Source organism: Zea mays, chromosome 1 (assembly GCF_902167145.1).
Source record: "Zea mays cultivar B73 chromosome 1, Zm-B73-REFERENCE-NAM-5.0, whole genome shotgun sequence".
Classification (NCBI taxonomy): domain Eukaryota; kingdom Viridiplantae; phylum Streptophyta; class Magnoliopsida; order Poales; family Poaceae; genus Zea; species Zea mays.
The window spans coordinates 47110085-47134103 of record NC_050096.1 but is presented as its reverse complement, the minus strand read 5'-3'; the positions used below and the strand labels follow the sequence as shown (position 1 = coordinate 47134103).

The 24019-nt window shown below is 41.8% G+C and overlaps 1 protein-coding gene across 2 annotated transcripts; it reads right to left on the bottom strand.

Annotated features, from left to right (window-relative positions):
• Window positions 1-122: 122 nt before the first annotated feature.
• On the bottom strand, window positions 123-23664 carry LOC542509 (defective kernel 1). 2 transcript variants are annotated; one of them, XM_020540535.2, is made up of 32 exons: window positions 23404-23664; window positions 22442-22616; window positions 20362-20612; window positions 19465-19647; window positions 19238-19373; window positions 18691-18821; window positions 18499-18613; window positions 17377-18406; window positions 17186-17296; window positions 16710-16768; window positions 12105-12267; window positions 11451-11724; window positions 11207-11357; window positions 11015-11126; window positions 10772-10937; window positions 10590-10660; window positions 10396-10487; window positions 10090-10252; window positions 9919-9990; window positions 9193-9570; window positions 8994-9109; window positions 8243-8540; window positions 5257-5573; window positions 4490-4841; window positions 4071-4385; window positions 3891-3995; window positions 3651-3779; window positions 1867-2247; window positions 1632-1769; window positions 1215-1451; window positions 735-1136; window positions 123-596 (listed from the first exon to the last, which is right to left on the bottom strand). In XM_020540535.2, exons 2-31 carry the CDS (start codon window positions 22567-22569, stop codon window positions 831-833), a joined length of 6480 nt encoding a protein of 2159 aa, XP_020396124.1. In that variant the 5' UTR covers window positions 22570-22616; window positions 23404-23664; the 3' UTR covers window positions 123-596; window positions 735-830.
• Between the last annotated feature and the right edge of the window lie 355 nt (window positions 23665-24019).

The window sequence follows — 24019 nt, the reverse complement described above, 5'->3', positions numbered from 1 at the left end:
ATCAAACCTAACAACTTTGATCATAAGGAAACATCGACGAGAAAAGGAGACAAATAATCGTCTATGTTTGGTAGAGTTTTTATTTTTCCAGCGAGGATGATGCATAATTTGATGCATAAAGAGACTCAAACCTTAGACAGCTTCGCATGGCACCCAAAAAATAGGTTCATTGAATGACATCAGATTCCGATTACATACAGGGCAAACCAATGGGAACAGCTATGGCCGACTACTCCACGCTCAAATCAGCAAAACTGCAGCTTGCTAACAAGACATTTCACAGCTGCATAAGAGCCCTATGCGTTAACAGGAACGACAGGCTACCTAACCTAACTCTATAGCATTTACAGGGTAAACGGGACACCTATACATAGGATGGGCTACCAGGTCAGTTACCACGGCTATCTACAAACATTGAACCAAGCCTCTCACCCTGCACTTTGCGCAGCTACCAAAGAACCATGGATCATGCCTTCTCTCCTTTCCCTTCAGCACAAGAAGCATTGCCGTTTGTCAGATCTGCAACAAGCAACCGAACTTAGGTACTTGCATGCAGCAAGATTGATTGAAGTTGTCCAGGAGGCAATTCCTATACCCTGAAACGGTTATAAGGCCAGTTAGTCCAACTCCGTTTTGAATCTGAATGAATGATGAGAATATAGCGACACGTGAAATATAGGATGGTTGTAGTTTGGGGCACCCTGGGTTAACTAGCACTTCATACTAACACTTACCATTATCTAGTTCCCGAGAACCCACAGCTGGATCCTGCGTGCACGGGTGCCCAGCAGACGCAGCTACCATCAAACACATGGGATCTCAATCTTGAACTAAACAGCCTCTAGTCTGATTGATGCTTTTGAAAAAACTGACAAAACAAAAGGTGCTTCCTCCCCAGGGTGGATGGTAGTTGGCACAATTGTGTACCCTTTGGGATAAGGATCCAAGACCAGTTCGCATGATATCTCCCTCGAGTTAACGTAATCTGTTCCACCAGCGCTTTCATGCATGTAGATATTGTAAGCAGCACGGCAGCCCTGTGTCTTGAGTATCCTCATTCCAATGTAAAACATTGAAGAATCATGGCTAGATTGGTAGTTCCGAAAACCATTCGTCTTTCTAGAGAAACCAACACCCTGAAAAGCATGAAATTTACACAGATAAAACATCATTGTGCTTCTCCTGGTTAGGTTGATAGGTAGGTTCCAACATACCTGAGTAAGGGTAATAAAAACGTGAACAGGGTATAGTGCATCACGTCCTGTTACTCTAAGTCGATACTGTGGATTTTGGTGCCACGAGTCATAATCTTGGCAACCACCTGCATTGTAGCCACGCCATTGCCCATGGACAGAGTAACGCATCTCAGGTGGATAAACACGACAAACATATATTGACCGAAAGTGAATCTGAAAATCTTGCCAAGACATCCAGAATACCCCATTCTTCGACTGCAAGGATGGAGAGACAAGGGGGATTGAAGTCAAGATCTGTAGAGATGAAATCAAACTTACATGGTACATTTTGTTTACTAGCGGTGCAATGAATTATCTCGATTATCAATAAGCTGTGGTTTGCCACCAACTAGTGTGATATGATATGCAAAAAAATTTATATCAAGAGACAAGTACCTGTGGAACATGCATGAGCTTATGCTTCATCCGTTCCGTCCACTCTGGTGACGAGTCTGACCATGGTCCATTCCATTCAACTTCATTTGCCCATGGATTTCTGATTTGGATGAGTTTGTGGCCATCAACTTCTCTTACCTGAAATAATGTATAATTGTGTAAACTTATCCCGGGAATAGTGAAAAGCTGACAGTTACCCAGTATCTCAGATAGAATTATCTAAACTAGACCAAACCTGCAAAATTGAGTACGCATGTCCCTGAACAATGCCACTTGATGAGATGTGAGCATCAGATCCAGAAGGACTTCCAGCACCAAGAAGAAAACCTTCTTGTTTGAAATGCAACAACTGCGACCACAATCTTCCACTAGCAAGATCAAGTTGGGCTTGAGGACTTCGCATATCAATCTCTTCACCAGCTCCTCCTGTGAGATCGACTAGAGCATCTTGAACAAGCCCACCTTCCAATGCCTCATAAGAGCCATGAAGTTTTGCATAAGCCTTCTCAAGAATGGATACCCAAAGCTCGTTTTGCTTTCTACTAGTAGCAAATGCTGGTTTCCCCGGAGACTCGCAAGGAATCCAATCATCAACAACCACGGCCACCCACTCACCCTTGGGAAAATATAAAACATAAGAACTATAACTCAGAGAAGAGTTTTTTAAAATACAGAGAAAATCATATTAGTATAAGATAGTTCATAAAACCTCTCTAGTCTCCACAACGTAAGCTAAATATTAAGTCAGAGGGGAAAACAATGCATTAGGGTTGATTTGGTGACAAGGGGATCACGGGAGGATTGGAGGGGATTGAGGGGGAAATCAATCCCCTCCAATCCCTCCGTGATCCCTGTCCCTCCGTGATCCCTGGTCACCAAATCAGCCCTTAGTGTTAAGCCCTAATAAAAAACATATTACAAGTGCTCTTCATGTGCACTGTTTTTCCCTTCTGGTTACACCAACTACAGCCAATTTGTATTGTGATATAAAGATATCACTCCTGAAATCGATATCAACAACACACGGAAACCACATGGGATCAGTAACAGAAAGGTATTTTCTTACCAACCTCAGGTTTATAGATAGGTGTCAGTGTGTCACTGAGGGACTTACCAGGTCAGGGCATAAAAAGTATTGAGGGAGGCAAGTACTTACATTGCAGAGGTGAAGTATAACTAAGCTACTATTTTTAGTAATATACATTATCCTCCTGTTTGGTTGCTAGCAGCCTCCGCGCCTGACTCGCGGAGGCCTGCATTGGTTGAAACGGATGATTCTTACTTCCCCACGCATGCAAGCCAACAAGGGTAAAAAAACCTACCTTGCACCTGCGCACACAGGCTCGGTCGCTGCCGTGCAGCCAATCAAGCACACGGCCAAGCGCAGTCAACGCATGCACGGGACCTCGGCGCGGGGCCCAACCAACCAATCATGCAGTATATATCTCCATAGAGCAGTGCACATCCAAGATGACTCCAGCATGGCTCCAGTAAATATTGCAGACCAATGAACTATTAATAAAATAATTATCCCTTATATCTTGCTAGTTATTGGAGTTGTAATTTGGGATGTTCTTTGCCTTTCCCCCCTTTCCTTTTTCCTATTTTTCGGTTTTGTACAGCGGTCGTCCTTATTTTTCCTAATTTAATTCAATATATTTCACTGTAGGGAATTTCCTACGGTTTTCCCTTCAAAAAAAACTAATAAAATAATTTATTTTTCCTGACACAGTTAAATATGTTATCGATGCATGTAGCATGATGTACACATTTGCTTCAGAAATAGAACTCTAATATTAAACTGGACATATGATTGTCAAATGGTAAACTTCACCGTGATTTTTTGGTCTAACATTTTAAGATAACTGTATTATAAACTTTGCAAAATGAATCAACTGAACCTTCCTAGATAACATACTGACCAGATGACACAAGGCTAGTATATTAATAGAAAAGGAGCAATTCAAGTTGAGCAGATACTTATCAGTCAAATGGTTTAAACATTGGAATATTGGGTACCTGAATACAGAATCTGACTGTATAAATCCCTTCATCATTGTACTCGGGAGTGATTATAACTTCTGATATCCGAGACATCTCAGTTAAAACTGCGACTGCACTTAGGAACCAACAGTCTCCCAACCGACCCTGAAAAGGTTTGTGTAAACCGGATCTCAATTCTGATAATAAATAAGGATACCCTAAATTCCCCTTTACCACAATTCTGGCTGCACAAAAAAAGAAAACAGAAAAATATACCTGACACACATCTGAGGAATTCACAGAACCCGAAAACAAGCAAGGCTGACAACTGATAGATATATCCTTTGCTATGTCAGAAGGCCTCATCCACTCAGAAACAACCTAAACTCACAAATTAAAACATGTCAGGAACTTAACCAATATTTTTCACAAGAGCAAGAGATGTGCATGTGATACCTGCAGTTTCAGAGGTGGATTCATCGGATCTACAAATAAAGAACGATCCTCTGGAGGGAACTCTTGATCAGTGAAGTTTCTCTCTCCTTTCGCGATAAGAGCATCCCTGACAGCCCTTTCAACAGAAAGCATACGCTGGTTGACTTCATCACGTGTCTCAAACCTTGGTTTTCTTGGTCTCCTAGCAAAGGAGTCAAGGTCAATAGCTACAGCATCATGTACCGGACGTTTCCTACCACTTGAGTACTGTCCATCCCATTCGACATCCCCTTGATCATAAAGCTCATAAGCTTCTTCGCTTTCCCAGTCATCCACCTGAATGAAACAGTAACATAAGAAAAACACATTCAGTATCATATTCCCTCTCGATTCAAGACATCACAAAAAACTGGTGCAGAATTTATAGGTAAAAGCAATACCCTTGCAGAATAACTTCCATGCCAAGCATCGCCGGGTGCAAGGTCAAAAAATCCATACTCAGCAGGAGACATGGCAGTATGTAAAACAGTAACCTCATCTTCACTGAGACATCTTCCCCATAGAAAAGCATCCATGATCTGCATCTTTGAGTCAGAACCTTCGCTATCTGACCTACCAAAGGCATCTAAGTCCATGGGTGGCCTAGCACCAACCCAAATATCAGTTCCAGGTTCCCAAATACCGTTATCTGTTGGCAACGGCAACCCATTCTGATATCCATCATAAACTCCATCAATGAAAGAAGTTGCTTCACCTAGGTCGGCATCTAAAGTTACAGTGACAAGATGCCACCTGCAAATTTACATGGCAGCTATAATTGCTTCCAAATATGGTTCGCATCAGAGTCTAACTAAAGTAATACCATAGTTTATGATGCAGAAGTGAACAGGTCTGAACCCAAGAAGTAATAATTCAAAAGCGAGTATAGAAGAAATGTTCATCAACAAAAAATCCCTACAAACTTTAAGTAAACTCACACATACTCGCAACAGGTATAAAAACACCGAACCTGCATCAGGGATTGCCATCGTAAGTAAAACAAAATTAGTTTTTTTCATGAACAAGCAGGAGAGCTTCATGAGAGGATATATGCCCCAACTGCCTCTCGGTTCCAACACACATGCCAGTACCAAAACAACAAACCCGAGGATGGCTGCTTTTGATTTTATTTGCTATGCATAATGCAATAGTTGTGAATAGGGGGTACCTGCCATCTGCAATACTAGACGCACCAATATTCCACTCTTTAGCAACAGTAGTCATCCTTTCACCCTTAGTTACTAATCGAAGACCAACTTGTCCAGCTTCCATACCCTGTTCTGATCCTGCCACTAAGATTTCCCAACAAACCTTTTGGAATTCACTTCCAAAAAGACACACTGGGCCAGATACAGGCTGAACCATGACAGCAATAGACAAAGTAACCTTTTGACTTTGACAGAGGCACAAGTCAAGTTCTCCACAATGACGACCAGTACTCCTCGGTTCATCATCGAGTATGCATATAGTGCCTGGAATACCAGTCTGTTCCACATTCACAACAAATTAGATATACAAGCATTGGAGAAAAACACTAAAAACAGAAAGAATACATGTACAATGCATTGCTAAAAAAGCAAAACAAGAAGGCTTCCAGGTGGTCAGCGGTTTAAATTTTTCCATGATACTCCCTCTAATTGAGGTTGACTCCAACAGGTTTTGAGATATTAAGGTAGGGATACTTTTACTCTTATGTTCTTATTTAGTACTACCTCGATCCCACAAAGTGACATTCTAGTTTTTTCCTAAGTTAAATTATCCTATGTTTGAACAAATTTGTAAAAAAAAAGGTATCAACTTTTTTCTCGAACGCGCAGGAGAGTTGTGCATCATTATATTAAGAAGAGAGAATAAAGGTCCAAAGAACAGATACAACAAAACTTAAACTGACCCTAACACCCTAAGGTGGCCAAAAAAGCAACAGGGCAAGGTGAGGTCTTTCTTCTAGCTGAGTTGGTTAGATGGTCTGAGTGGCACTCCTCATGTCTTGAGTTTGACTCCCCATGGGAGCAGACTTCGGGTGAGGTTAAAAAAATCCTCTCGCCTGTTCCACACCAAAGCATAGGTCTAAGGCCTGGCTGCGGTCGTTCTCCCATAGGCTATGATGCCGATGTGTATGGGTGGGGCAGGGGTTCAGGGGTTTTCTCGACCTATGTGAGGTCTTATTCTTAATGTAATGCACAGGGGTTGTCTTACCCCCCCCCCCCCCCCCCCCCGGCATGTCGAGGTTTTTTTTAACATTACTTATTTGGTATCATAATTCATAAGTATAGGTAATTTTCTCAATAAAATTAGACTAAGATTGTTTAACTTAGGACAACTACTCTTTGTGGGATGGACGTAGAATGAAATATGTGATTTGATCATGCCACTACGTATCTAATACACGTATACAAACCAATACATGTTGAGTTTAGGGAGGGTATCAGTTACCCATCTAATCATGGGTTCAAGTATGATATTAGTAGATATTACCGGGTAACCACCTACCCACAAACAAACAATACATTGACAGCTGCTTTTGACCAATCCAACGATCTCCTGGAGATAATCAACAAATATCCACCGACGCCCTTCCTCAAGAACTCCGACAAGCGTGTGGTCAACGGCCACGCCATGAAGACATGTGTGGTAACATACCCTTGGTGTCATGCCAGTCAAGGTCAAGAAGCGTGGCATATGTGGCATATAGGCAGATGAACCCCTCGTCGAAGTGGCCATCGGTGTCTAGGTCCACCACCCTCGCCAGGCATAAGTACGTCGACTTGATCTCGACCCTATTTGTCCCTGTCCCGACCCTAAGCACCTCGCAATATGTTCTTGCCCCTGGGCGCTGCCACCGCGGATGCACAGGGCACACAATCAGTGGCGCAGGGTGAGGTAGAATCAAGGAGGGGAAATTTAGTGGCTACATGAGGACAATATCAAAGTATAATATGAAAGCTTGACAATTGCTAAGGCCAAGGAATAGGCAACTAATGTGGATAGGGAAAGGCGTGCTTGCATGCATGAGGACATGCAGATTCCTTGGCAAAGTAGCAACCATATAAAGGAGTTATGGCAAAGAGGGGGGCAATTTGGCCTCCACTAGGCTTGCACGCACTGGCCATCACGCCTGACACCACCAGCACCACAGCTCAGCAGCCAGCATTGCAGCTTGCACTCAACCTGCTGCTTCTAGAATCCCCCTGCATATCCTCAGATTCAAGTCGAGCCATCATTGCGGCTTGTGCTCAACCTACTGCTACTAGAATCCCCTTCCCCCTTCCTATCCACATATTCGAGCCAGGACCACGGGGCAACTACAGCACGGGTGCTGGCCCCGGCATGGCACATCCACGTTGGCAGCACATCAAACTCTGATACCATGTCGGTGCTCAGCACCTCATTCGGTGTACCCGATTGACGAGTCCCTGGAGGAAGGCGGTGGACAGCAAGCCCGCACCAACGATGTAGCGTTGTAGTGGAGGCAGCGACAGGGATTAGCTCCATCTATTACCCATTAGTTTATTCATAAGTATTACCCTCAATATTTGGATTGGATAATTTGGGAATGGATAGTGTGCGGGGACAGATATGGGTGACCCCATTAGTCCATTACCTCCCCAATGGTCGTTAATGCAATTCCAGGAAACTCCATTCAACTAGTAATATCACTAGTACTCACGTTGCTTGGGCCTGACCTTTGCAGTTCATGTGCATCACAGCTTCAATTAATCAGAGGCCAAAATGGTTATTTTGCTGCTTATTTGCCCTCAGATACATGTATCCATATGTTTTTTCTGAAGTGTCATAGCATAAACTATTATTGACTGGAGGGAATACTTATTTGTTGTAAGATTACCAGCTCCAGATGAGATACAAAATGACAAAACAGACAACAAATACCCAGGGATGTTTATGCCTAACATGCACTCAAAGATTTGGTAGTTTTTAGGCTAGGTTTTAGGATCCTTAGATGCCTAAAACCTGGCTATTTCTTTCGGGTTTTCTGTAACCTTTGGTCCTCTTCTTAATATAATTATACGCAGCTCTCCTGCATGTTCGAGAAAAAAAAACATGCACTCAAAGATAAATTACAGTTCTACAGCGCTCAAATGATGGCAGGTGTGTTTTATAACTTGATGAAATTAAGGGTAATCAGAGGACATAACCTGTTCTGCTCGCCGAGCCAATTGTGCCTTTCGTATGTGATTGGCTATTGAAGAGACCCTATCTCTTGCAAAAGAATCTTCCAGGGCAGAATCACCTCCAACAGCTCTGACAGCTGCTGCCATAGCTGCAGCATCCCTGCTTCCAGTATTTGGAATGGAAGAAAGCAATGATATTTCGAGCTCCTTCCATTTTCGCTCCTCTCTCTCTAGCAATGCCCTCCTCCTTTCTCTTCCCTTCCCTTCTTCCTCTCGTCTTTGCATCAAAGCCTCCTCTTCCATTTCTTTTTCCCTTATGTAGCTGTAGACACAAATAACAAAGGAATAGCAATGGCTGCAATATGATTTTTGTTTTATGTGTCATACAATAATGGTATAACTAATAGTAAAAGGAGGCAGACTCGGTGCCATAGGCTCCTGCATGAGTTGGGGTCTAGGGAAGGGATAAGGGGGTGTTTGGTTTATATGGACTAATTTTTAGTCCTTCCATTTTATTCCATTAGTCTCTAAATTGCTAAACATGGAAACTAAAATTCCCGTAATTGGCAATTTAAGGACTAAAATGGAATAAAATGGAAGGACTAAAAATTAGTCCCTAGAAACCAAACACCCCCTAAACTGAGACAAGCCTTTCCCCCGCAAATGCGGAGGGGCTGCTTCGAACCTGCGACCTGGTGACTCGGTAAGACAGCTCTCACCACTGCACTAGGCCTGCCCTTCAGTAGTATAACTAATAGTAACAGACAAAAAATACCTTTCTTGAATAAGCTCAAATTGCCTCCGATCTTCAGGCATCCATTTCTTAATTTCTTTGGCACTCAAATCGGAAAGGCCTATGCTATCCAAAAAGAGTCTTAGACGAACTTCATCCTGAAACAATACAGAAATGCTTCACACCATTAATCGCTAACAAATTGGGGTCTAAAACATTGTACAACATACCAAATACATACCTGTATTTGTTCAGCTTTGGCAGTCAATCCAAGCAACAGAAGTAAATAACCACCAAATTTGTCCCACATATACACCCATTCTGTATCAATTGCTTCTTCCAAAGCCAAAATACGTGCATGGGCACACATATTCCTCCGATAATCTATGTTTGACAGGGACTGGGGGCAAATTAGTAAACAATCTTTTACTCCACATAAGAAAGATCCTGCAGCAATTTCTTCATTTCTCAAACGATCTCTCAGTTTCATAACATCAGCCCTAGGAAGCACAAAGTTCCCAGCCCTGTCCAATGTAAGAGCAGGATCTCCAACCAAAAGAGCAGCAGAACTTGCGGACCTCTGAGGTGCTGAGTAAGTCCCAGATATAGCATTTCTAGTCTGGAAAAAACATACTGTCATGTACAGATCCAAACATTGTGAATTATTTCAAAGGATTCTGATTGCAATGGCAATCCTACAAGTGACGAGCTTCTGAGATAGATTTAAAATATTTTGTCGAAGTAATTTACACAGATCCCAATGTACACAATGACAGGACTATGACAGAACTTGGATGCGTCAGATTAAGCATGAACAGTGCTGAACTAGATCTCTGCACGAGATGCTAATAAGCAAGCAAACTAGAGACTGGTTGAAATGTTTCTAACTAAAAATGGAGAAATGTATAAAAGCATGCATACAAATAACTTATGTTGAATATCTTAATAATACAAATATAAAACATACTTTATTAGCAGACCGTGACATCGCTTGCACAACTGTATCCTTGCTGAGAAAATGAACTGCATCCTCCATCATCTGATTGATTTTCAAAAAAAGATATGTATTTATTTTATATTAATCATATAAAAAAGGAGTATGAAATCTTACTAGTACTAGCTGCAGCAAATTACCAACCTTAAGAGTCAGGCATGGTCGAGAAACAGCAAAACTGAAAGCAATTACAAGAGTAGTAGCAGAAACGCCAGCCCCAACAAATGGTGGATTCATTATTAGACTAGCAATAACACCCCAAACTTCAGTTGCTAATGCAATCCCATACAGAATAAGAAAGGCATAGCTGTAAAAAAGACAACATTAGAGCATGTTCTCAACTGAAACTAGAACTTTTAGGATGGGACAGAACAGAGATAAGAATACATTATGACCAACCCTGAACTCAAAAAAGGCGAACAGGTAGCACGAGAAAGAATATACTTGTACCTAACATTTTTAGCAGAGTCTGCATGAGCATCATAAACGTATACAGGCAATACTCTTGGCGAATACACTACGATTGGCGGTGATAGAAGGACCTGAGAAGGGCACACCCATTCAGCATTAGAAGAAAATTCTACAGTATACTGAGAACTAGAAAGCGATCAGCAACAGTTATCTTAGTGCATGACAAAACTTACAGTCAAAGCCCTTCCAGTGAGAAGAAATATAAATGAGAAATAACCTATAGATGCTCCAACAAAAGGCTTTCCTGCAAAGTTCAGAAGCCAAGTAAATACAAGACTAAATGATAGCAATAACTCAAACCAATAAACAAAGTAGAATAAAGGACAGATGGCATAGAAAGAAGATCATCAGTCACCGTGAAATAAACCCATCAGGAAGGCAGCCAAGGCTAAGAGAAAAGCAATGGAACAAACAAGCAACATCTGAGTCCTCGTTAGATAGAAGTTGTTAGATGTCCAGTAGTGGATGACCCCAATAACAAATACAAGGAACAGAATGGCTACGAGGCAAGCAACTCCAACCTGTATAAAGATGACATGTGAATTATAGCCTATTGTAATTGAAAACTAATGTCCCAGGTCACATAAACTTTACTTACAGTCCAGGGCCTGATTGTGACAATAACAGCTGCAACTGCACCAAACAACAGCAACATTCCCATGCCAACAAAAAGGTAAACACCACGAGAAATCTTCCAATCATCATCCTTCCTGAAATTATTTGCAATTTTGATCTCAGTGGATCAGAAATACAGAGGGGAATAAAATGCTAAAGACAGTCCTTTTTATACCATTTGTAAAGCCCAGTGAACAGTGAGAAAAATGCTGGAATGCAAAGCAAGGGAAGTAATGCTGCAAGGAAATCAGCCTTTAGAGGAACACCATCCTCTCGTGAATTTACCACTCCCCAGTAGGATGCACCGCAAAAAGACACAAGAACAGCTGCAGAAAAGCATGAATTAGAACAGCTGCAATCTCTTCTATCCAATATTTAAAGTATTTTTTTTCAAAAAAAAAGGATCAAAACGAACGTACTTGCAAAGAGGCCAACACATATAGCTGATGAAGGTGAAAACCGGTATGTTGCAAACCAAGCAACAATAGGTATCAACCCTGTGGTAATCACAGCAATTGTTGAAGACAATGCCCATCCAAGATACATTGATGTTGCATAGGGAGAATAGGAGCTGTTCTTATCAGCATCCCATCCTTTATAGCCTAGAGCGTCTAAAGGCTTTGCTGACACTATTGCACCAAGGCCAATAATTGATGCAGTGAAAACAGCAATGGTGATAACAAAGAGAGCCCGCTGAAACCAGAAAAAGAAAACGGTAAGCAACACTAATAAGTCTTTTCTTAATTGCCAATATTGGATAGTTCGGTTCTAAATTATCTACAATAATCTTAGTAAAATCTGTGCTACAAATTAGGCAGTTTATTTGATGTGCTAAAAACATGACATGGCCATGCAAATATGACGAGCACATATGGAAAAGATTGACATGAAATTGACATATTCAGGTAAATCCAGTTTTCAACATTAGACTGGGTCGCAAACTCGCAATTCAGTATCTCGGTATCTCCTTCTGACTAAACAAAGAGATTGAATAGATCAACGTTACACTTATGCATGTGACCAGAAAATTCCAAGTTGGTAGTTGCAATCTTATAAAGAACTGAACAACAAACCTCTTTCTCTCCTGGAGCTTGACTAACATTTTCACGATTTGCAAACTCCCTTCCAGGAATCCAGAAACTGTAACCATTGCGTATCCATATGGGAACAGCAAATGAGAGGCAAGCCACCATAAGTGGTACCGTGAGAGACAGGCCCAATATAACAGATGATTTGCTGCAGAGCAAAAAAAGATGACTTTTAGACCAAAATGCAGATATGTTTCACCAATAAAATGCATTAATTGATTGCAGACATAAAGCTTCCAAAGTCATAAAGATATTCGCTAGATATACAAAGAGTAATTTTTTCATAATTCAGAGGGAGATATTAAAAAAAAATTAACAAAACTAGACCTCTATGTTTAACAAATAAACACACATACAATTTCAAAGTCAAGGAGGCTCAGAACCATGACAACATGAAGGTAATCATGGCAAATGGTGAGTGTGTTCCCTATCTAGGCGTGTTCCGTGGGACGCCTTTGTACATCGATGACAAAGCTTTTCAAGTGACCTATTTGCTCTCCCTCTGGTAGGTTGCGACATCATGTTGGGGACCCAATGGCTCATGTCACTCGGGCCCATCCTATGGGATTTTGGCGCTATCACGGTGTCATTCTGGCACCAGGACCATCATGTGAACTGGCATGGCGTGGCTAGCCCGCCAACGCAGCTTTCCAGACCTGCACGGGCAACAACCACATGGAGGCCCTACTCGCCGAGTTGCTTCGTCTTCATCGAGCCCTAGGGACTCCACCACACACTCATGAGCACCACATCACCATGGTCCGAGGGTGCAACCAGTGGACGTCTGCCCCTACCGCTATCCGGCGACCCACAAGAATGAGTTGGAGTGCCAGTGCACCACCATGCTAGCCTAGGGCCTGATCCACCGCAGCTCATGCGCCTTCTCACCGATGCTCCTGGTCTGGAAGGCCAACGACTCTTGGCAATTCTATGTCAACTATGGGGCCCTCAACGCCATTGTCGTGAAGGATGCCTTCCCCAAACCCGTCGTCGTCAAACTCCTAGCTCTACAGCGCCAAGTTCTTCACCAAGCTCGATCTCCGCATCAAGAGCGCATGAATCCTGCAATTGTCGACAAGACATCGTTCTGGACACACAACAGGTTCTCTGAGTTCCTCATCATGTTGTTCGACCTGTGCAATGCATCAACCACCTCGCGACACCCCTCACCATGCTCCTTCACAAGGACGTCTTCCTGTGGTTGGCCTTCTAGGCCCTGAAGACGGTGATTACGACAGCCCCAACACTAGCCCTCTATGAGAGTGTGGCGCCTCTTCAAACGGGTTTGGGCCGTGCTCATCCAATTAAGCACCTCGTCACCTTCCTCATTAGGCATGTCGCCATATCCCACCGCTCCCTAGACGCGTACAAGCGAGAATTGGTCGACCTCATCCATGCCATACGCCATTGGCATCCCTATCTTCGGTGTCATCGCTTCCTAGTGAGAACTTGCAGTTTGAAATTTCTCCTAGACCAATGTCTTGCCACTTTTTCAGAGCATCATTGGGTGGGCAAGTTGTTGGGCTTCAATTTCACCATCGCGTACAAACCCGTCACCATGAACTTTATCGTCAACTTTTTCTCTAGGCGCAACACCGACGACAGTGCCATCCTCACCATCTTTGGCCCCCGTTTTGACTTCATCGACCGCCTCCGCCAGGTGTAAGCCACGAACCTAGCCTTGGTAGCCCTCTACGACAAAATTGTCGCAAGCCAGCATGTCGCACCCCGATCCATCATCGACGGCATGGTGGCCTACAACTCACACCTCTAATCGTCCCAACGCCTCCCCTACTCGCAAGGTTGGTGGCTATTGTCCATGACGACAGCCACGAGGGCTTCAGCGCACCCACCACTAAATGCACCAGGGGCGAGCTACTTGTCAGCGCTACAAGTCACCCTGCCTTTCTACCTTAGAGGACGGATTTAAAGATAAGATGAGATTGTGGGTTTCTGCTGGAGCCAGGAACATGCGCTCTCTTTTTGACCCTGGGTAGAGAAAGGAATGTCTTGAAGCCTATTGAAAGACTGAGGAGATGGTGTGTCGTATGTGTCTGTGTCGTGTGTGTTTTGTGGGTGTGAGTGTGTGTTTTGTGTTGTGTGTGTTCTGTTTGTCCCGGGCCTCAGGCCTTTTTTTCCTCTACTTTAATTTAATGATACGCAGCCCTCCTGCGTATTCGAGAAAAAAAGAACATTTTCATTTGGTTGGACTACTCGTGCCCCTCCCTTTGTTGGTATGGTCTGACATCAAGCTAGACTTCATCTAGGCCTTGCCTCGCATCAAGGGCAAGCTTGTGATCCTCTGGTCAACCGTTGCAGTAACTACAACCACTTCATGTTGTTGGCTCACCCCTACATGTCAGTCTGTGGCGTCGGCTTTCTTCACCAACATGGTCCGCCTGCATGGCATGCCCCAGTTGATGGTCTCCAACCTTGACCCCATCTTCACCTCCACATCCTGGTGGGAGCTCATGCGCCTCATGGGCTGATTGGCGCCAAACTACACAAGACAACTAAGTTCCAATGCCCATACAGAGGTGGACAACCGTGTCATCGTCATGTACCTGCGCCACTTCGTTGGCTATCGTCCCCATCAGTGGCTAGCCGGCTACCCTGGGCCGAGTACATCTGAGAGAATACATACAGTTCCTCCCTCTAGACAATCCATTTAAGGCGGTCTAAGACCGCGACAACTACCCCATCATCCACTCCTACGAACCCAACGAGACAGGTTGTGGCGATGGCCAAGAACATGGCAAATAGAAATGAATTTCTAGCGAATGTTATGTCTGCTACCGCTTAGAGCAGGCGCAGGCCGTCCAAAAGCACCACTATGACAAGCTCCATTGTGCAGTATCCTACGTTGTGGGTGATTGGGTGTGGTTGTGACTCCGTCTCCGAGCACCAGCCTCCTGCCAGCCACGACCAAAGGAAAGCTCAAGCCACGCTTCTACAGGGCAAACCACATCAGCAAACTCATCAACGATGTCGCCATTCGACTAGCTCTTCCGCACCAGGCACGGCTCCATGATGTCTTCCACGTTGGCCTTCTCAATAGTCTGTCTGCAGGCCACCAAACACCCCCTCCATTGTCGATCATTCACAACGGTGCCGCTGCCCGGTAACCAAAACACGTCGTACACGCTCACCTTGTCCACCGGGTCCTAATACAGTGGAAAGGCGAGCTTGCGTTATTCACAAGATGGGAAGACATCGACAACTTCATCGAGTGTCATCCTTCATTTTAGCTCTAGAAAGAGCTGCTTGTAGAGGAGAGATGTCTTGTGGGGCCCACTACTCTCACCAAGCCTGCGCTAGTGACAACACAAGGGACCGCGCGTCGCACCATGACGAGCGCAATCACCACGTTGGACAAGAGGAAAGTGGCCATGTTGTTTGCATGGCCAATTCTGGCCTTAATTCTAGGAGTTTCCACCTCAGGTTGTTAGAGGCCAATAGCCTATTTATCTCTATATAAGGGTGGTGATCAAACATTAAGCAATAACATATTGTTTTCCAATCTTCCCCATCTCTCTTAATTTCACCCCTTCACCATAGGGTGTCTAGGAAAACAACCCCGCACCATTACCAACCAAAACTATGAACTACATAGCCGAGGTCCAGCTACCTTGACCCCCCCTCCCCCCGCCCTTGACAGGTCCCTTAGTCGAGGCCAGCTACCTTGAACGCCCTCCGTTGGCAGGTCCCTTAGACGAGGTCCAGCTACCTTGAACTACCACACCCTTGACAGGTTCCTTATGTTCCCAATTAACGAATGGTATATATTCACATTTTCTGTTTCTAGTGCTGAGTTAGAATATGCTTACTTGTATGTGCTAAAATATCTAAATTGGTAAATCCATTATGTTTTCTTGCCTCAATGACACTTTTCATGTCTATTTTGGCGCAGCTTACCTTTATGCTCTAAAAACACATCTTCATGCTTTGACTAACTGCATTGGCCCACTCTAGACACATAATAAGTCACACGATTTGCTGTGCAAAAACTAAGAAAGCATTGCATAAATGAACTAACAGTACAATACTAAAAATGACAATATGTTATGACATAAAAGACAAAATAAAATAAAACGAATGCCGCATCCAGTTTGCAAATATTTGCCGCTTTGGACAAGGTTTCAGTCAAACTTAAAAAAATCATTACAAATAACTTTTAAAAGATATTTAGTTAAGAAAACTGAAGATCATATACAATTATACATACAATTTTTTAAAAGTACTTTCTTTTTTTCTTGAACATGCAGGAGAGCTATGTAGGTTAAGAGCCCTTACAACAGACACCCACATGCACGTGAACACCCACACAGGCACACACACATCCCTTAGTTAAGATATTCATTTATACTCTAATACAAAGTAGTGATCAAAGCTATGTTGACCATGTTGTTGTAAAAAAAACTTCAGCTATTTGCAAACTGGAGGGAGTATATTGAAACAATGTATTGCTTATGCATATAAAACTTTATGTCTTTGTGTAAATAGATAACCAACTAAGGCACAAAAGGTTAATTAGTATCAACTAAAACTATAACAGTAAATATGTTTCAGATGCAAGAGAAGTATGTGTACCTTAAGAAAGAGAGAAACAAACCAACACATGTGCTCAGTAGCCATGCAATGAAACCATACTGAAAGAAAGGCATGTTGTTATAGTTGAGACCAGTAATATTAAAACAATAGCAACTAATACGGCATTGTATCTAAAGGCAGATAAAGCACATGTCATAATATAAGAAAAATTTATTGACAGGATTAGATGTTTCAGCATACCTAGGCACCTAGCTCCCAGGTAAAAAATAATTATTTTTCTACTACAAACCGATTATATGTGCAGACTGGTAAGGAATTACTACATTTGATACATGATTTTTTTCTCCCATTGACATATATTCATGTTACACTACACAGAAGCTAGTCATAGTAAATGTTCAACCAAAAACAGTATGAGGCAGTAGTTCTGATATGGGTAAAAAGTTGTCATATTAATAAAACAATCATATCCAGGTATGCCAAATAGTGAAACTATTTTTATTTTAGTGCATCACCTTCTGGGGCTTGGATGTCATCAACATTTCTTCAGCACGCAGAGACCAAATGAATGCCATAATGGAGCAGACAACTGGTGACAGAAGCAGTATCGAGAAACCAAATTCAAACTGCCAAATTAAGAAAATCTCTATTGGTCAAACTAATAGCCAAAGTTTCAAAGGAATTACATTGCACTGCAACAATTTACCTGTTCATGTGTTGCATTTATCACCTTGATGGTCTCTGGCCGATAGATAGCCACAGTAGCAGTCTCTATTATAAACATTACTGTGAAAACAATAAAAGCACGTATTGGAGATCCAGCTAAATGATGGAATATTAGCCTTGAAATGTTCAACCATTTTTCTAGACCACTTCTCCTTAGTTCTTCTGACAGAGAAATCTGATTTGCAATAGTGGTATCCAATCTATCTGAATCAGTAGCTGTGACATCTACGTCATCTTGATGCTCTCTATCTGCATCCAAGCTGCTCCTCTGTAGCAAAGCTAAAATACGTGGATCCATAACTTTGTCTTTCAGCATGTACGAAAAATTTGGATCTAGTCCTTTATCCTGAAGAAGATTAGCCAGTTCTACATCTCCAAGTCCACCATTCTTTTTTAGCATAGATGAAATCCTTGGATCATTTAATCTGTCCTGAAATATCGCTGCCAGGTTCAAATCCAATAGCTGTTGATTACCTGAGGTGGTGGCTGATCCACTAGGCTCACAGCCATGACTTTCCAAACCACTGCTAGAACAAACAAGTGAAGTAATGGGATCTCCATGCCTATCTACTGAAACAACAGCGGTTTCAGAGTCTTGGACGGCAGATAAGCATGAATTACTCCGATGAGCTAAGCTTGCACGTGCACTATCTATGTTCTTGTCGGAGCTCCGGCCTTCTTGACAACTGTTTGATCGATCAAAAGGAATACTGCTCCAATTGACACCATCGCTTTGTGAGTTGCTTCTGTACATAGAATCCATTGCATTACCATTTTGACCAGCTTCAACACTACCGCTACTACGCTTCACACTAGAGCCACAGCCTTCTGATGAATTTGAAGAACTATTTTGTCCTTTTCTTCGAAATCCCTCTCGTAGCTTTATTACCGTACTTCTTAGAGCGTCTATCCTTGCAACTGAGGGGTTTGAAATAGAAAGCCAGGAAGAAACAGCAGCAGATAAAAGCACAGATGCTACAAAAGCATAGCTGATGCAATGGCCAAGGTACCTAATGTAACATCTAGTTAGCAAAGAGGCAGAAGAATACTAGGTCCCAAATGTTTATCAATATAAAGAAAGAGATGAATATTGAATACAAACCAGTAATGCACTCCAAAGGATACAAGGAAAGCCCTTGATGTTCCAGCCACAAATAACACTATCATCCTACTTTTAAGAAGCTCAAATCTAAATGAACATAAGCCCAGATTCCAGTCTGTAGAAAGCAAAATAAGAGGTCAAGAAACAGATACAGAGTGAAAATTCAATGATGCAAGGAAGAAAAAACATTACCAAGGATAACAACTGCAACTGAAGTTAAAGCACCCAACCAACGAGCTTCTTTTGACGTAAGACCGTACAAGATGGAATAACCAACAAGCACAAGCAGAGAGCTAATGTACAGAAGCCCTAAATGCTTGACCCTGCATTTCCAGGTTAGAAGATGTGAACATTTTCTCAAAATGATAAAGAAAAATATAATACAAAGAACATGTGACTTATTTGAGTTGGAAGCACAAGTATGGATAGAATTTAGCACTCCCACCATTCCACAATATAACCATATAAATCCAAGCACATCATGCACACAGACCAAAAACACAATAGTGAAAAAATAATAAGTTTTGGGCCTTCTCTACTATTCTTAAATTCCAGTCACTAAATCTATCCAGTGAGCGTAGCTGGAAACTTTATTAAAGCTACACTCCTGATTTTGCCAGTGGGCATATATTGCGGAAAAAACATTCCTCAAAAAAATTACTAGTAAAACAGTATTGATAGGTAATTAGGTATACAAGTTACAATATTGTATGATAGGAAAAAATAGAAGTCAATTTACCTGCTGGATTTTGTCATGTATAATTCACTAGGATCCGGTGGCTCAGGAGAGCATGAAACAGGAGCCACTTCAACACAGTCAGAATAGGCAAATTTGTATGACCTCCGCACATATTCATCAACATCAAATCCACTTACTGTGCATAAAATTGCGCAAGAAAGTGAAGTTAATCATGATAAGTTAAACATATTGACAGACAAGTGAAAAACAGAAAACAGAAGCTTTACCATTAAACAGTATTTTACATATAAAAAGCATATTGATGGCCAATGATATTACAGACACCCCGAAGAAGAACCCTGATGGAGAATTAAGCTCGGAAGCACTAGCACCAGCTGTCACATAAATAGCACAAAAATCGTAGGCACATAGCAGGCATACTGCCAGGAGGAGAAGGTAAGCAACAGCCTCTGCAATAAACATGTCATTAGTTAACACAACAAGATCAATAATGACAGTGACAACTACTGAAAACATTTATAAATCGCATTTTAGAAATTTTTAAATGATGTGCTGATACGTAACTTTTTTTTGGGTGGGGGTAGAGGGTTTCTAAATCTCCACTTCTTCTTAATAAAATGGCACACAGCTTTCATGCGGAAAACATGTTTTGTAACAGTATTCTTTATAATTCAAATTTCTGAGGTAATAAATTTCTTGGTGCATATTATAGGTGAACACCAAATTTCAAAATATCAGACCATGAACCCCACAAGAATTGGGCCTACCTTAGTTGGTGGGAAGTCTCAATGCACAACCCCACCACCACCCAGATCCGAGTCTTCTTAGGCTCGAATCTGGTTGCCTATTTCTTCTTATTTACAATGCCACTCCTCGTATGTTGATCAAAATTTTTAATTCATAAACCTAGTTCCTCCTCTGTCGGTCAAAATTTTTATTCATGAAGCCATGACCAGAAATTAAGTGTGGATCTCTCTCTCTCTCTCTCTCTCTCTCTCTCTCTCTCTCTCTCTCTCTCTCTCTCTCTCTCTCTCTCTATATATATATATATATATATATATATATATATATATATATATATATATATATATATATATATATATATTCCAGTTGTCAAGAGAAATAAACACTAGGTTAATCAAGATAAAGGAAAGATAACATACTTGAGCTTTGCCATTGTGTTCTCCACCAGAGCATTATAGAGTAGAATGACAGGAGCAAAGCAACACCCGCCATTATAACAGCTAAACCAATTATATTCCTTTCCATAAGAGCAATAAGGACGCTTCCCCACACGAGCAGAACTGCTATAGGGGAAATGACAACAAGCCATGCACAAAGAGTCAAAAGGCTGCAAAGTGTGCTCAATTGAGGTCCTTGAACATATGTTGGCCATTTCCTTGCATATATCCAACTGCGTCACAAAACGGAAGGAAAAAAGTTAACAGATTGAGACAGAAATGAGACAACCCAATAGTCAGGGCAATTGATCACAATAAAATACAAATAAATAAGCATAAAAACAATAGCTAAATTTAACATCAGTATTTAAGGTAAATTTTTCTGGTAAACACATAACACGGCAGAAGTTCAAACTTCAAAGCCATATTTCTGTTAAGTGGTCATACGATTCAACAGGTGCTCTATATATTACTAGTCAGATGTCGTGCATTGCTACGGTTTCTATATATCATATGGGTAGACTTTGTTTTAATAAAACACAAAAATATGTGTGTTCTGTTGGTTAGGTGGGTGTGAATGTGGAGCCAACAACCAAGGTTCAAACCCCCATTTGTGCACTATTTTTGCATAAAGCAGAAAGGGGAAGGGTGACGCACAACGACTGTGGAACCGTGGAACCATGGAAACTGGTGTTTTATATAGTAGAGATTTGTTGCGGACACATGACGACTGTGGAACCGTGAAACCATAGAAACTGACGCTTTATATAGTAAAAGATTATCTCCTATAATGGAGAAATCATCCTCGCTAATCACCAAGGTTAGTAACAAGTTTATACATGAAACAGAGTGTTTGACAGAACCAGAAAGTACGATGGTGTACTGTGTTACTCATACCAAACCTACTAACCCTCCACTTCACAGTCCACAATATAAGTTAAGTCCACAATGCACATAAACCACGCAGTCACAAAACCAAAGGGATAGTTGATAACATCAGTGTGACAACTGGCCCAGTTCGAATTTAAACCATGGTGGCCTATGTTGTGTGTTGATGTGAGATTGCTGGGGTTTATACCCACATTGCTTTGTAAGGGTGGATTAGATTATCATATAAGGTTTCTAAAGTTCATACCACTAACACTAGCTTAACCATTTTTACATGAAATGAGGATGAAAGTGTAAGTGGGTTGGTGGAAATGTGTAGTTCACTTGAGCTGGTCGGACTATGGGGCGTAACAATCAGGCCATCCTACCACCTGTGTCCCAATAGGATGCATACTATGAAAACTCAACCTCTATGGCTCTATCGAGTATAGAACAGGGCTATAGAACAGAGATATTGCAATAAATGAACTATTGAAGTGTTAATTTCCCCAATTGACTTGCATTGTGGAACAACTTATCCAAGAACTAAATGGATACTTAGAGGTCTCTCACATAACTGTATATAAGAAAACTCAACCTGCGGGGGTAAGACAGCCCCCGAGTATTGTATTAAGAAGAAGACCTTTTCACACAGGTCGAGAAAACCCCCGAACCCCTGCCCCACCCATACACAGCGGCATCGAAGCCCATGTGAGAACGACCACGACCGAGGCCAAGCCTTAGACCTATGCTTTGACGTGGGACAGACAAGAGGATTTTTTTTAACCACAGCCTGAAATTCGCTTCCACGGGGAGTCGAACCCAGGACCTGAGGAGTGCTACTCAGCCCACCTAACCAATTCAGCTAGAGGCCCTTTCGCCTGTATATAAAAAAACAGTTTTTATAGATTGTATGAAAATGGCACAATCATTTCACTATGAAACTAAAAGTATGTGATTATAGATATAGACCTTGCAAAAGTGAACAAATAAATATAGGAAGCAAAGATCTAATATCCCTAATACAAAAACAAAAAATGGGTTTCCTGCTTTGTTTATGGTAGTCAATTGTACAAAGAAAAGGCATGCAGTTTTAGTGAGAACCGACAGAATACAAACGAGATAGCAGACAACAAAAAAAAGTAAAATATTAGTTGAGCCCGAGAGAGAAAGATATAAAACTTCTGCAGCATACCTGTATAACCTCCATGGCCTCCAATTCACAGCCCATAAAACCCAAAAGCTGAAAGGGCTAAGGACAGCGAAGAGGAACCCACAGATGCTGCATGCCAAAACAACTCCGTGGTGTCCCTCCCCTTCCATCCTCCCCCCTTTTCAATCACCTTTTGTAGGCAAAAATCATGGATAGCCTGCAAGAAAAGGTACAACATAAGAGCAAAGAGCACTAAATGACACTCGAGCATGCAGTTCAGTGTTAATTAACCAATTCACAGATCCCAAGCAATATGATAATGATTTGGCTAATCCTAGTAGCAACTAGCAAATGCTTGGTGTGTTACCATATACAGAGCATTGGCATGTACCAAACAGGCCATCAGTTAAAACTCCCCAAAGTTTATCTCCACCTATATAATTTGGTGACTTAATAATCAACAAGTTGGCTCCATTACATTGAATTGTTTTGAATTAGGTTTAATTGGATATAATTTGACTATTCCTTCTAGTAAGAAATGGTAAGTTTATGCACACAAGAATGTATTAATAAGTTCATTTTGCTTGGTACCACCCTTAACGGTCTACATCCATGCCAGTTCAAATCTGCTTCCAGACACAACAAAAGGGATCTACCGGATATGTAGCCTCAATGTTTGATACAGATTAGAAATTACTCAAAGACGGGTTGGGTTGCTTGTGCATGGGGAAACTAGAAATTAGCTTCCTTGTGATCGACTTGATGTTAATTCCATCAATGCTATTAGATATAACTCGAAATTCCTGAATTTGTTTCCATGGTTTCAGCTTAGTCTTTACGGGGGCGGAACAAGTAAAGGGGCATGGGTGTACACATGTACACCCAATAATTTTTGCAAAAGCTTCGAAGGTAGGAGTCTTGTCAAATAGCTAAAGAGGTTAGGGTTTCAATGCTCGGCCTCGCACAGCATGAAGGGAAGAGAAGGGGTAGGACCGTGGCAGTACCTGGCGGGTGCTCGACGCCGGCAAAGACACCGGCGAAGAGACCGATGAAAGCCTCAGCACCTGGCGTAGGGCGGCGGCGGCGGCGGCGGCAGCGGCGGCCCACCAGTCGTCGGAGAGCAAGAGGAGGGCGACTGGGCGAGAGTGACAGACAGAACACACGCGAGCAATGCAGCGGACTGCGGACGGAAGTGGGAAGGCAGCGGAAGGGGTTGTTGGGCGCACCCGCACGGGCTCTACAGGCCGGTTTGTTTCATTTCTTCGGAAATTTATTTTTTATTTTTTTATTTTTAAATTTTTATAGTTCTTCTTGGAAGTCAGTACAACATTGATTTTAGATAATAACGAAATTAAAATATACTCCCTCAGCCCCTTAAATAAAAGTAGTTTGAGCTCTATATTTCTATGTTCATATTTATATGGATGATTACGAACCTAGACATATATATAACTAATGTATGAATCCGGTGAAAAATAATATAAATTTTAATTTAGGATAGAGAGAGTAGTAAAAACATAATTTTTTATATGTTTTATTGAGGTCGACCATTTTTCTATTAAATCGGAAGCATTTTTACAGTAACATATAATTTCACAAGCCAAAAAAATTGGCATAAAG